General features: G+C 44.4%; 2 protein-coding genes across 5 annotated transcripts in view; one reads left to right on the top strand and one right to left on the bottom strand.

The window, feature by feature from the left end:
• Nucleotides 1-3,685: 3,685 nt before the first annotated feature.
• The window catches only part of BTD (biotinidase), an 11,083-nt gene continuing 51 nt past the window's right edge, over nt 3,686-14,717 (bottom strand). The window contains exons 1-5 of one of the 4 annotated variants that reach the window (XM_054273662.1): nt 14,018-14,071; nt 13,052-13,125; nt 9,605-9,839; nt 7,909-8,058; nt 3,686-5,966 (exon numbers count right to left, since the gene is read on the bottom strand). In XM_054273662.1, coding sequence (XP_054129637.1) covers nt 4,776-5,966; nt 7,909-8,058; nt 9,605-9,823 — 1,560 coding nt within the window. In that variant the 5' untranslated portion in view covers nt 9,824-9,839; nt 13,052-13,125; nt 14,018-14,071 and the 3' untranslated portion in view covers nt 3,686-4,775. Of the gene's footprint in view, nt 5,967-7,908; nt 8,059-9,604; nt 10,458-13,051; nt 13,402-14,017; nt 14,072-14,717 lie in introns of those variants that run through there. The other 3 variants (XM_054273661.1, XM_054273660.1, XM_054273659.1) reach the window with 3 other exon arrangements.
• The window catches only part of HACL1 (2-hydroxyacyl-CoA lyase 1), a 21,049-nt gene continuing 20,580 nt past the window's right edge, over nt 14,249-14,717 (top strand). Inside the window, exon 1 of the mRNA XM_054273658.1 lies at nt 14,249-14,315. Within this exon, the coding sequence (XP_054129633.1) occupies nt 14,259-14,315 (57 nt within the window). The 5' untranslated portion in view covers nt 14,249-14,258. The remainder of the gene's footprint in view (nt 14,316-14,717) is intronic.

Below are 14,717 nucleotides of genomic sequence, written 5' to 3'. Positions count from 1 at the left end.
ATTCATACAAATCCTTAAATCCAAGATTGATAGTTATTGCTTCTTGCAGTAATCTCAGTGATTTGTGATGATTTCCTTATAATCCTCTTTAATATGCTGCAGAAGCTGGCAACATGGAGTAGAATTCTGATTAGGATGAAAAACATTTTTTATATATAAGTGTGTAACTGTGACTCTGAATCAGACAAGGTAACAGTTTATAAAACACAAGGTTCCAAACTTTACATATTGAAACCTGATGTGGGCAGAAGCTCTTGGGAATGTGGTGTGATCCTAGGGGTGATCATGTGCAGGGCCTGGAGCTGGGGTTCCATGATCTTAGTGGACTCTTTCCAGTCATAGACTATGAAATGAGGAGAGACACAGCACAGGCCTCTTTGTTAGCTGATAGCATTGGCTTTCTGCTTTTTCTGGTGTCCTTCTCTCACTTTAATATCTGTATGTTTTCGGCTGTTAAGTGCAAAGGTATCACTTTTGCATGCAAAGGTATCATGCATTAATTTTAATGATGAAACAACTGGCTATTCTTAAGAAACTATCCTGTTCTTGTACTTATGAGAATCTGTAAGCCTTATCACAAAATCCCTTAATTTTACTGCTTAACAGGAGAAGGAAATGCCTGGCTGGACATGATGAATGTCACCCAGGCTCCCAGCATGATCTGTGTTCCCACTCAGACCTACTGAGAGCAAAATGGTCTGAAATGGCAGCCTTAGAAAGAGCATTTTGTTCAGTTGTTCAGGCATCTAGAGCCCAGCAAGATCACAAGATTGTTTTGGTTTCCTTTCCCAGGGGAAGATTAGTTATAAATGTGACTAAAATTTTCAAATTCTACAGCTCATCTCACAACTGAACTTTCCTGACAGGGAAAGATTACTGTCCCTGCTTACAGGACTTGGAGATTTCTTGCAGCTCTTTCCAACCTGGTATCCCAGTCTCTTTAGCACACTATTTGTCTTCAGATAAAGCAGTATTTAAATTATCTGCGCTTCCCTGGTGTGCTGTGTGTTATTTTACATTAGGATAAATTTAGCTCTCTCCATTCCGTGCTATGTTTTGGCAATTTTCAAGCTGAGGTTGGGAAAGAGATCTTGCAGTGTTCCCCCATGTAACTGTAAACATATTTGAATAATAGAGAACCTAAAGAGCCTTTCAAACTTGTCTTCATGTTGATGGTGTCACTAAATATTTAAAGACCAAAAAAACACCTTACAGTCTTTCCTTTTTTAATTAAAAATGCAATAGATGGAGCCAGAACTCTTGCTATTCAGGTTTACAGCAGAACAGAATAAAACCTGCTTTGAAGTCTTGTTAAAGGACAGACTTGCAGGTTTTCTCTGTACCTGGGATCTGACATAAATCTGACATCACAGGTGTTCTGTGTTAATAGATGAAATAGTTTTATAGCAAAATCTAGTGATTCATGTATCCTGTCATGTATTTTCTAACCCTTGCCAAACTTTGTTATTTAAACTGGCTGCATAATTTTCTAACAGTTTTTAAAATCTTCCTAATCTATTAAAGCCTTAATGAATTCAACCTTTCTAATCTCTTCTATCAAGAGTTTGTTTCATTTGTTGTGGCTCCCACTATTATATCTGATTCCTGACCTGTGTTGCTCACACCTGCTGTCCCAGGGTAGGGAAAAGGAGAGCACAGTAACTCTCCCAAGTATTTTCATTGTTGTTGACTTTTAAAACCTTCTTGGAGTGATAGTTCAGTTCAACCTGTGAATATCTGGGGTTTTCATTTCACTGGCTGAGATCTGCCTCAAGGAGCTTATGCCCATTTGGGCCTTGTGAAGGTCTCTGATCTGAGCACATTGTGTCACCTCAGCCTCTTCCCATGCCTCTTGATAGCTCAGCTCCCAAGGTTGTTTTCCAGCTGTGCCTTTGATCTGCTTTCTGGTGTTTCTCTTACAGTGATGAACGTATCCCAACATCCACCTGGAGAAACCACTGAATCCTGAAGTAGCAGATCCCTTTTGAGGAACCTTCCAACCCCTCTGACTCATTGTGCTGTCACTCCTACCTTGACAGAGAGTTTCTCTGGTTGTTATCCTGTCCAGGAGCAGTGTCCCTTACAGATACCATCCCCTGCTGTCCCAGAGAGGAAGTTTCTTTAGTGTCAGTACAAATTCCCAAATCCTGGTTACACTTTGGTCCACAGACTGAGGGCTTTAAAGCTGCTCTAGATTTTAGCTCTGCTTCCTCTATGTCAAAAAATCCTTGTGTCCTGGTTTGATTTTGTTCCACTCTCAGACAGGAATGCTGGGAAGTTTTAATAAAACTGTTCATATCCCTTAGATGATGGAATGCATTGCAGTGTAACTAGTGAACATCAGCCTTGCTGAAGGCTTCTCACACCTCCTTGGCATGTGGTAAGTAGCTTCACTCACAGCACTGCAGGCTTGTTTGGGAACAGAGCAGTGCTGGGATTGCTGCTCCAGCACACACTTCTGGAAGGCACCAGTGTGTGGGGGTGTTGCAGGTTACTGTTGGCCACCCCAGGTCAGACAGACACGTCTGCTGTTAGTCAAGGATCAGGGTGGGAGGTAGGAGTTGATACTTCCTGGTATTCCATTGTGTCTAGTATTGCCTGTTCAACCTTTCCAGTGTCTCTTTGCTGGAGGCAGCTGTTTGGGGTGAAGGGAGCAAGGTATGAGAACACCCTCTGATACTGCCTGCTCTTCTCAGGGACCAGACAGGAACATGCCTCATGCAAACTCCATAGGACTAGGAGGTCTTCTAACAGTTTTACCATACCCAGAGTTAGAATGGTTCTTTGGGACACACTTTGCAAGTATTTCACAGATAAGTGAATACTCTTCTTTCCTTTAGCATAGCAAATATGTGTAATGCTATTTATTCGTTTAGCCTCACTTACTGTGATAATGGTCTGCTCTGGAACTAAATCCCAAGGAGTATTTTAGTGCATGAAGCTGCATGTTTTTCAGCCTCCAAAGTGGAGTCCTGAGAGCTGAAATCTCCAGTTGTTCATTGTTCCATTCTTTCAGACTTGGTCATGTGGTACCAGAAGCAGCAGCACCACCAAGCACTGCAAATGCTTTTCTGTTCTTCCCTGTACGTCCTGGAACTGTGCAGCATTCAGCAAGAACACGGTATGGGTGCCAAAGAATTAATGATCTTCAATAACCCTGTGGTGGAATGGCCTACTTTATAGCAGCAAGTTTGTGCCTAATGGGATACAGACATTCCCTCTCCATATTTCTGTCCAGTATATGCTGCAGGATAAACTAACCTGGTGTGCTGCTGTATCAGAGTGGTGTTCAGCAAGGGACTGACTCACAGGGATACAGACTGGAGAAGGAAGGTTTGATAGAGCCCAAGATCTTCCATAATTATACACTAATTTTGTGCAAATATCTAAGAAACCCTAAGGTAGAAATTCAGCAGTTTTTTTGGTTGTTTTGCTTGCTGAAACCAGAAAAAAAACCATTTAAAGCAGGAGCTGATTGAACACCTCTCAGGACTCATCCTTGTAGCTGTGGTGGTTTCAGTTTGAACCAACTGAGACCACTAGAACAAAGAGAGACTCTGAGCTCTCTGTCTCCTGTGCTCTGCTCCTCAGCCCAGTACCAGAGCAGCTGGAACACAAGGACTCACCAAAGGAACAGTTGTGTTTATTCCATTACTCACAGCCATTACCCAGATGAAGTCATAATAACCAACAAGACCCCGTAAAATTATAATGCTTGAGAATACATTAACTCGTCTGAATGTAACCCCAAATTAATAACCTATGAATATTCTCTTCCCAGGTTCTGCACTGCAGTAGAACAGCTATAGCACTTAATCTAGTTATTGCTCTGGAAAAAAATGGTGTGTTTTACTCAGCAGCACAAACCTGCCATCTGGCACATGAAGCATTGATGCAAAATCCTTGCTGTCCCACAGCTTATTATGTGCTTTTCATAACTCCCCTTGAATAAAATAATGAACAGTGTGTAAGATGTCTTAAAGTCAAAACAGTCTTAAAATGACTGCTCTTTTAAACAGGGAACTTAAAGTACTCACCAGTACATAACATGGCCACTGACATTTAATGCTGATGTTTTCTTTGAACATAATTTCTTGTGAATGGTGTCTTGCTGCAGTCTAGGTTTTCACAGTCACTGATATCCTGTTCCCCAGATTAGCTATTCTGTAGATGTTTACAACTGTAACATTCAGTTAAATGTGTAACAGGATTACACATACCCGAGTGGCCAGTCCATGGTAATGATTTCAGCTGGAAGTTTTTGACTCTTAAGGAAAAAACCAGTCATGGCATCCTAACCAGAGATCAGAACCTCAGCACATAAAAGCTACATGTATCTATACCTACATGATCTTGTCCATGTTAAGCACAATATTTGTGTTTTCCTTCCCTTTCTTTTGTTTGTTTTTTTATTGCAGTAGTTTTCCATTCTAATAATTTCCATACTCCCAGCCGGGACCCCCAAAAATCAAAGGATTAAATTAAAAGGAACAGATTCAGTTGAAATGAGAAGTGTTATTTTCTGGTATCAATCAGCTCACCAGATCACAGCAAGCCTTTATCTTTGCAAGGCAGTTCTTTCACTCCTGGTAGGACATAAGCTACCAGGCTACAGACTTTATTTACAGCCATTATTCCAAATGTGGGACCTAATCAGGCAGTGATGGGACAAACACACCTGAACCTCTAGCAAATATGGATATTTCACAATTTCTGTTAAGATACAGACTCTGAACACATGGGCTGTTGTTTTCTGACTCAGTCAAATATCTGTGCTAGTCCTTTTCATACCATCGTCCATAGAGAGCAGCTGTCAGGAGGCCAGCAGATGTTCTATTTTTGCTGAGGAAATAGTGGTTGTTTTTCCAGCCCATGTGATCAGCAAAGTCCAAGGTAATACCAGATGTCAGCAGCAAAGGAAAGATGTAAGGGGTGCTCATATTTCCCCATAGCTGGAAATCTATCAGAGCAGTGGCATCTGTGACCTCCTGTCCACAAGTGCTAAAGCTGAGCCCACCACACTTCACCAAGGCACAGGCCTGGACATAGTATGTGCCATGCACTGTGTGGAGCCCATCAAAAACTCCCAAAGCATAGAATTCATCAGTTAGAACAGCTTTCTGATAGTTTAAGTAACAACAAAGGCTATTGGCACAAACCTGGAGCTCTCCCTTTTCCCCCCATAACGGAACAAAAGTGAAGTTGTCATACATCATTTCTGCATAAAAGGAAGGAGGTGACTGTTCCTTTCCTTCTCCTTTTTCAGATACCCTGCCAGCAGTCTCTTCTTGCTCCTTAAAGCAAACTTCATCATCCAGTGAGGTGCTTGTAGAAGTCCTGCATGCATCATGTAAGTTCTCTCTAAATCTTTCATTACTCTCTAAATTGGTTTTATAATCTGCAGTAATCACAGGAATTTCTGCTACTATGAGCTTGCCACCATAACTTTCCATGTTGTGATAGACGAATGATTTGACTGGAGTGTATATGCCACTCCCTGTCATGCCCAAGGTGGGGTGGTGGATGTTGGCTGCTAAAACATTGACATTGAAAGCTGTTGAAAAAGCTTGTTGGAACTCTACAGCAGACAGAAGCGGGAGCTGGTTCATCCAGGCAGTTGGATAAACAATTTGCTTCAAATTATACTGTCTGATGAGGCTCACTGCAGGTTCATAGAAGAGTATATCGAAGCACGTGAACATGCCAAACCTGCCAGCAAAAGGGGTGTCAAAGAGCGCGTGGTCTGGCCGGGCAGGGGTGTCGAAGGCGCTCTCGAAGTACAGGTTGTGCTTGCGGTAGGTGGCCAGCAGCGCGCCGTCCGCGCCCAGCGCCACGTCGGTGTTGAACTGGAAGCGCCCGTCGGGCGGGCACCGCGGCTCCCGGCGCTCGCACGGCTGCTTGCTGCCCAGGTTGGCCACCAGGAAGATCTTGTTCCGCAGGGCCATGCAGCTCAGCCGCCGAACGACCTGCGGCACAGCGTGGGAAACGGGAGCGCTCGACAACGTGGTGGAGTGAGTTTTTCTGTGACTTGTTGCGGTGTGCTGTAATGTCCCATTTTAGACTTCCAAGTCACCTCCCAGGTGTACCTATACTTCTCTCCCTTCCCCCTCGCCCCTTGCTGAGTGAGTCCTGTCAATCAGGCTTAACATTCCAGCAAGGCATCGTGTGGTTGGTCAAGTTCAAAGGATGCCCCTCAGGCCCGGGGGTCATTGGCCAGTCTAGGTGTCATCCCCTCCTGAGACCCTGCCCCTCTCACCTGGTTGGGTGGCTCACCTGTACCTCCCCTCCCCTGTCCCTGAGCTTAAAAAGGTTAATGACACCATGCGGCCGGGATTCTGCTGGAGCAGTTGCCCACGTTCAGACCTCTGTAACCATGGAATAAACCTCTGGACATTAAACCCTCCAGCAGAATCCATCTCCTTTTTCTCTTCACCATCGCCAGAAGCTCTTCCTCCTGAGGTAAACGGAGTTCCTAACAAGCCTGGACTTGTTCAGTGCCCTGCTGCAACCACCAGCAAGCTAAAGGTATCTCTGGGGTGGTTACACCACAGTTGCTGCCTTTGGCCCAGCAGCGAGGGTCAGACTGGCCCAGGCACAATATAAGTGGTAATATTGGGATTCATATTCCAATAGTGACTTACTTGATGTTATTTTGGAAATTCAAAATTGAACACATTAACCATCTCCATAAAATTTAAAAGCACTGATGGCTTTGTGACAAAAGCTACTGGAGCCAGTAGCTTTGTAGGCAAAATTTCAAATGTTTCTTTTAAAACATCTCAGAAAAAAATTGGCTAAGTTTTATTTCCTCAGAAGGAAGTAAGTAAATAAATCTATTCCAAGGGTGTTAATTTTTAGAAACTTGTGACTTTTAGGAGCAGCAATGGCTTTAAAACACTGTATACCAACTGAAAACTTTGCCAAGGCAGCACAACTGATCTGTGCGTGCCTTAAGAACAGCAAATGTCTAATAATAATCATCTGCACCTGGATGTTTTTACTATAAGTTTTTAAAAAGCAATTACTACCTATGACTTAGAGAAGCAGAGATGGAAAGGGACAGACCTTGCATATTACAGCAAAGAAACAGAAAATGTTTCTTTGACCACAGTATTACGGGGATATTTCTTCCATAACACAGAGTGCTGTACCAAAGTCTGACATTACTGCAATCTCCAAACAGCATCTGAATGGCAAACTTAATTCTTGCTTGCTTGGCTTGCTTGCATGATCATTGGTAACAAAGATTCAAATAGATCATTGTTTACAATTGTGATTCATGCTCACACACAAATCCTGCTCACTAGGTACAGGCATGATTTCTTTCATTATATTGATTACTGGAAGAATTAGCAGTCTGTATTTACTGAGCATGGTTATTTTCAGTTCAGGTCCAGAACAGTCAGTGACAATACTATTTTTGTAACATCCAGGTCATATCTTATGTAATCATGCTTGGTCCCTGCCAAGCTGTGACTTCTATTACGTTCTAGCAGGTAAGTCCTGTTACTTGTGCTAATCATTTGACAAAGATTGCTGAGTCAGAATGCTGAGATGTCATTAAGTCATTGAAGCCAAATAAGGAGTATGCACCAAAAGGGAAGATAGCACTGTCTTGTTTTGTATAAAACAATGTTGTTCAAACTAAAACCACACAGAACGGATCTTATAAGAGAGTAGTTACCATTTCAGAGGTTGGGGAGGAGGAGATGACAAATCCAGATGGTTCATACACAACTGATCTCCCTGCATGTATGGATCTAAACCCTCCACTGCTAAGAATGAACATCCATGAAAACAGAATCTGCTACTAGGAGTTGTTAAACTTCTTGCTTACTTCCCTTTGAACTACTTCCCACTTGGAGCATTCAGTTATCCCACCCCTGCAGGCATCACCCCTACATTTACCTCTGTGTCATTGTACAAATAGGGCTCTCTGCAGGGATTCCACTTCCCAGGGTGTGAATACGGAATGAAATCCAGGTAAGGGTAAATGGAGCTTCTGGTGAAGTTGAAGCCATGGATTCCATCTTCAGGAAAAACAATGATCTGTGCCCCCTGTATGTAAAACAAAGACATGTTTTGTAGGCAAAGCAAAGGAAAAGGGGGGATCTCATGGGTAAAAAGAGCTAAAGAAAGTTAAGGATAACCCAATTATGTTTTGCCAATAATGTAGCTTGAAGATGTCTTTTCTTCAGCTTCCTAGTAGGTGTAACTATGTAATAGGTGTGTAACTGTATAAAAAAAAACTTGTTTAACCTGATGCATACCTTTATCTTGAAAAATAATGCATTTGACATCATTTTAAGGGCATGCAAATAAGAGCATACTGCATCCAATTTCTTACCAAAACTATCCTCCCTTCACACAAGTTATGAGAATGTCATCATTCAGGTTAAAGACTGATGACATTAAAACTTGTCTTTTTATCAGAATTATGGTATTTGCAGATACACTTTGTCAAAGTGTACAGCATCAATTAATTTGGTATTGGGTGATCTACAGCTCCTTGAATTTTTCCAAAGCAAATACAGACTGACAGACATATGCATGAAGAGACATCTCTAAATCCCATTGTAGTATAGGGTTGGAGAGGGTACTGGGAGTGTTGATTTCAGAAACAGCTTCACTGTGGGAGCAGTTCACAGCCTGGTAGAAATGTAGCCATGCCAGAGGCTCTGCCTGAAATTCAGGGAGATTTGAATTGTTCCTAAAAATGAGGTGCATTCTTCTTAAATCAGACACAGCACCAGTCAGTCAACTTCCTGTTAGTTTTCAAAAGTCAGCTCAAATGTGTTATCTATGTGATGGCTCTGGGGTAATTTTGTATCTTGGGTGCAGGGCTGCATAAAAATTGCTATTGTGCTTCTGCTCAATCATCTGAACTTCTAAAAAAAATATTATAATGTTTTCAATTTATATAAAAATATTAATTTTTCTCTCCCAGAACAACAGATCTCTGAAAATTGCAAGTCAGTTCTTCTCTGTGTAGGGCCAGTAACACTTGCTTCCTGTCACTAGAACCAGCCTGGGCTTTCTTGGGAGGGGAGGAAAGAGGGCTGTGCCTAAGAACAGCTGGCAATACTAGTCTCTCTTCTCTAAATATATTTAGACTGAGAACTATTCCATGGTGGGTAGGAGAAAGGAATGGAAAATTTTAGTTCCCCAAAGCTGTTAAAAGCAGAACATTCATTTCCAAAGCATTAGACTTCTTTAGTTTTTAGAAACATTCAGGAATTTCCATTGAGAGCAGTGGAATAAAACCAAACCCAAGACAGCTGCCAGCAAGACAAACTTTCAAGGAAACCCTTCCATTTAAGAAAACAGAAAGGAGCTAGGTATTCAGACCAAAATAGAAAATGAATTTCCCTATACTAAATAACAATGGGTGTGTTTTTCCAAGCTTGGAATAGCCTGAGTCAGGCGGGATGCTAACTGGCCTGCTTCTTTTTCAGAGCTGCTGGCAGGTCAGGTCGTCTGAGAACCCAGATCATAGCTCTGGATATAAATACAGCTTCAGTTGCCTGGGAACACAGATGTGAAAGATAATCTTCAAACAGCATATAGCCAGGGCACACGCAGTGCTGCCTGGAGCTGGGCATACCTGCCTGGCAGCAGCCAGCACTTGCTGCTCGTAGATGTCGAGGTTCCTGCCCATGAGCTCCAGCGCGGCGCGGCGCTCCACCGGCGCCGCCGGGGCCGGGCTCAGGATGGACTCGTGCTCGTACACGGCCGCCACGTAGTGCCCCTCCCGCCGCGCTCCTCCCGACACCGCCTGGCACAGGAGAAAGCAGAGGGGCAGCTTCCAGCACACAGCCACCATGGTGAATGCCACAAATCTGCAGGGAAAATAAACCCAGACAGGTGGGGTGGGGGAGCTTGAGAAAAATATCATGCCAGGAATTTAAATTTACAATTAAGTGTGGATGGTGACTGAGGCTCTCAGCAGTGTGGTGCTTTTAAGTTCCTGGATGACCACGTGCATGTTGTTTCTAAACCTTAAATCCATCTACACTGGTGCTTTGAACAACTGTGTCCTGTTCAAAAGTATTTTAGCTTCATATGTAGTTCCAGTGATCTCCTTGCTTGGTTTCCCTTTATAATTAACATCCATTTATAGATTATTTCACTGTATATCAAAACATCTTTGAGAAAAGTTTAAAGCTGCTCACATATTTGCAGTTCCTCCCCCATTCAGTGATGGGAGATGTATTTAAAAGTAGCATTTCCTAAAATTACTGGAAGACTGTATTTAGCAGCCAAGCAGAAATAGGACTTATTTTATCAACACTGAAACAGATAATTGCCAAGAGAATTACACCAGACAATATTTCTGCATCCATCATGAAAATGCCTCTCCTAATGGATTCAGAATTCACTGTATTCTAGCTCCACATATGAAATAGGCAAATATTTCTCCTAGAGTGCAGCTTTTTTGAACATTTATAAAAACGCTGAGTGCAATTCAGAGCTGCATTCCTCCCACATAACGCAGATAAGTAAGTTTAAAAATGCTTTCATAGTAACAAAAATCAAAAAAATCTGTGCAAAATGGAGAAAATTTGTATTAGTTAGCTTTTCTTAGAAAAAAATGAAGAATTATTGAGTCTGGAAGGCTGAGGCACTCTGCAATATGGGCTCCCCATGTAACCTTTTGACTTCTCAAGTTAGGGAAAGATTTAGAACAAGGACTGACACAGTCACTGGTTGTGCAACACTTCAGGAAGACTACAGAAATGCCTTTTTATTCAGAATTATTCTCACATGAGAATTCTGTATTTGTCACCACAGTGTCACTAGTATCATTAAGGACTTAAATCTCCAATATCAGTGAAGTTGAAAGAGGGTGCAGGAGAGATTACTGGTGCTATATATTGATAACCCTAAGTTCAGTTACTGACTTTTTAATTGTATTTTCTCTCTGGGAACTTGTATAAAAAAAAATTCCAAAACACTCTTAGTGTCCTTCAGTCTTCAGGATCTACAGCTCCCTGATTTTTTCCAAAGCAAATAAAAACTGCCAGACTCATGCATGAAGAGACTTCTCTAAAGCTCAGCAGGAAAAAAAAGATCAATTCCAAACTAATCACAGTCTTATTTTTATTTATGTTCTATTAAATGTAGTTTTGTACCTAAAAAAAGAAAGTCTGTGGCAAGTTAACTGAAAATATCTCTTTGCTTGAATTCCAGGATGAAAAGCAGCTAATAACAATCCTCAACACTGCTTTTTTTCTCTAAACACCAACTGCTTAGTACCTAACAATGAGCAAATGGAAAAAGCATTATGTAGGACAGCAAAATTATAACCTTGGTGCCCATGGTAGGCAGAAGAATTGTTTGCTCAACCAAAAGGACTTAACATGTAATAGTAACACTTCTAAGGGTACAGGAGTAACTTAGCTGTTCAATGCTGCTGAACTCAACTACATATTCCTATTTCCTTGAGCTTTAATTAGCCAGTGTGTCCATACATACATGCCTTCAAGGGAAAATTTATTTAAAGTGTGATGAAAACAGAATAAAACCTTGGCCTCTCTGTAATCAGATGGATTAAAGATACTGCATTTATGTAAACAGCTTTGAAAAGTGATGTATGACAAGCTATCCTTGCTATTCTGCATGTTGAGGAAAACATTTGGTACTTTTGGGGGTGATTTGGAAGTGCATGCCAAGAATGGAGGGGCCTCCTTGTCCTGTGCAGCTCAGCTTTGCAACTGCACCACCAAAGCACATGTGAAGAGATAAAGCAGTAGCAGGAGGAGGGAGTTCAGGGGTGGGAAACCTCTCACAGTTAAGGAACATACTGAAAATAAACAAGCTGTGCTGCACTTCACTGACAAAACTCTCTTTTCTATTTCTTGTCATCCCTTCCAAGCCAAAATGCCTATTTAGGGCAGGAATGGGCTGTAGTCAGCTGCTCCTTAATAAAGTTGACAACTAAGATGTAATTAGAATTCATCATTACTAGTGATGGAAAAAGCTGAAGACTTCCAGATCACGAGATGGAATTGCCATGCATTAGAAAAACTGCCTTTTTAAAATGCCAAACACACCAATAAAAAAAATATCAGGTAATGAGCCTCTACAAAATGTTGCATTTTGCAACATGCTTGGAGAATTTTTGTTTCTGTACCATGTTTCATTTCCTGGTGATCAGAAGCACGCCAAAGAACTAATCTGAATCTTTAACTCATTTAGATGCACAAGAGGTTTAGCACTGAACAAGCAACTACACAACCCCATCTGGCTGAAGCTGGGGCAACTGAAATAACTAAAATAATTCCTCTGAGTCTCCAGCCCTCTGGGTTGTGATTACTGCCACTCCTACACATGATGGCTGAGCACTTGTGTGAGTGCTCCCTAAAGCCCTTCCCCTGTCTGACAGCTTAAACAACAGGACTCTGCTCTCTCATGGATTGCTTCTAACACACAGAGCCATGGCAAGCCCCAGGGCTGGGCTTGGGTGTATTAAACTTTCCAGCCAAAATAAGGATACCAACAGGGTTTACTCAGCCCTTGGGCTGTTGAGATTCCAAAAAGTGTGTCTCTGCCACACTCTGGATGCTTTCACTACAGGAAGATGTCACACCATCTCATAAATCTTTTCCTTGAAGAGAAGTTAATTTGCTTAGGATCTACAGAGCTGTCACCTCACCTGAGCCATGACTTTAAAATTTCATTACCTGAAATGCTTTACAATTTTATCTCTTTTTATGTCCCATTCCTGTGATTTATATGGTCTTCTGCCTGACAGACAAGCTTCAGCAGGATCATGTCACCCAAATATAAATATTTCACAGCAGTATTACTGTCATGCAGTCATAATATTCCAGCTGTAGTTCTCCACAAAGGGTAAAAAGATTGCTATCCAAGTTTGGATGCCAGGTTTACTCCCCAGTCACACTCCAGCCTGTTTTCCTTTTCAGAACCATCTGATCTCAGTGTGTTGTGAAGTAAAGCATCCAGTCACTCTCTTTTCAACTTTGGAAGCTTAGAAGTCTGTCACCTGTCACCACACCTGGATGTATACACAGACAAAAGCAACACATACCCTTCTTCTTCACACTTCTACACTCAGAAGAATCTTGAAACAACAGAGGTAGCACAGCACTAGTCTGGGTCCTCCTGAGTGATTAACAGCAAATGCATGTTAAGCTATGCCCAGCATATAGTATAGTTACATAAATAGCAATACAAAGAGTAATAATAGTAACATGAACAGTAATGATTACTAGGTAAATATTCAATTGGCCATGAAAAAATAAAGTGTTTTTTAGGTTGAATGATAACTGTGGATTGTGATGTTGCTGCCATTCTGCTATATATTATGCAATGTATTTTAAAAATACATAAAATATAGTGAAATTCAAGGTGTTTTCCACTGATACTTCGTGTCTACTGCTTTTATTTGCTGCATTATATTACAGTATTTTATAATGTAGGTTTTGTGAAGGTTTTTGCTATCTATGCCATCGGTGTTTTGTTATTTATGTGTTTTTGTTGTTTGGCGAGTGAGGGCGAATGGAGCACTGCTATCATCAGTGGTTCGGCTGGACAATGCGGGCGGTGGCACGGACAGGCCGGACCGTGAGGCGAGGACATGCTGTCGCCTGTGTCACTTCAGCGACCCGTACCGGGATGGGCAGAGCCGGGCAGAGGGGCGTGCGCCATCCCTCAGTGGGATTTCGGGAGGGTGCCGCGCACTCCTGCGGCGCTTTCCCTGCTGCTCTCCAGCGCCTCACACAAGCCCCGGACTTTGCCCCGCTCCGCGTTCGCCACCTCTGACCAGCCCCACACAGCCGGAGCGCTCCGGGACGGCTGCCCCGGGTACCGGGCGGCCCTGCGGTTCACGGAGGCCACCGGGGCCACTGCCGGGCCTGCAGCGATCGATCAATCCCTCCATCCCTCCCTCCCGGCCCGGCCTGGCCCGCACCGCCCCGCTCCGCTCCCGGCCAGCCCCGGGACCACCCGGCCGGGTCCCGGTCCCGCCCCCACCCCCGCGCGCCGCGACCCTCACGCTGCAGGGCCGGCGCCTCGCGGCCTCCGATTGGCTGCCCGCGCTGGCCAATAGGAAGCTACCCCTGTCTCCGCCCCGCGCCGCTAGCCAGCGGGGTTAGGGGCGGGTCCCTCGGGCCCGCCCCCTTCGCTGTGTGATTGGCCGAGCCGCCTGTCAGTCACCGCGCGCGCCCTTCGCCCCCGGTCCCGGCCCGGCCCGGCCCGTTGCAGGTGGGCGGCGGGGCCGGGGCAGCCGGGCAGCCATGGAGGGCGAGGCGGTTAGCGGGGCGCAGCTCATCGCCCAGGCTCTCCGGGCGCAAGTAAGAGCGCGGGACGGGGACCGGCAGCCTGCGGGCCGGGACAGCCTGCAGCGAGTGAATGTGCGCGGCCCGACTCACCCGGGCGGCGGACGGAAAGGGCTCGCCCCGCCGCTCTGTGGGAACGAGGGAGAGGGAGGGAGGGAGGTTCCGCTGCACAGCCCCGGCAGCGGCCCGGCCCCCGGGCAGCGTTCCCCAGGCTGACACTGATTCCCTTCTTCTGGAGGGCCTGCCCCGTTCCCGAGCCGGCCCCGTTCCCGAGCCGGCCCCGTTCCCTAGCCTGCCCCGTTCCCGAGCCGGCCCCGTTCCCGAGCCTGCCCCGTTCCCGAGCCGGCCCCGTTCCCGAGCCTGCCCCGTTCCCGAGCCGGCCCCGTTCCCGAGCCGGCCCCCTCCCGAGCTCAGCCG

This window comes from Melozone crissalis, unplaced genomic scaffold (assembly GCF_028551555.1).
Source record: "Melozone crissalis strain CALT ecotype California unplaced genomic scaffold, PUWL_Pcris_2 ptg000016l_1, whole genome shotgun sequence".
Taxonomy (NCBI): Eukaryota; Metazoa; Chordata; class Aves; order Passeriformes; family Passerellidae; genus Melozone; species Melozone crissalis.
Note: the sequence above shows the minus strand (reverse complement) of the source record. Positions and strands in the feature narration are given on the sequence as shown.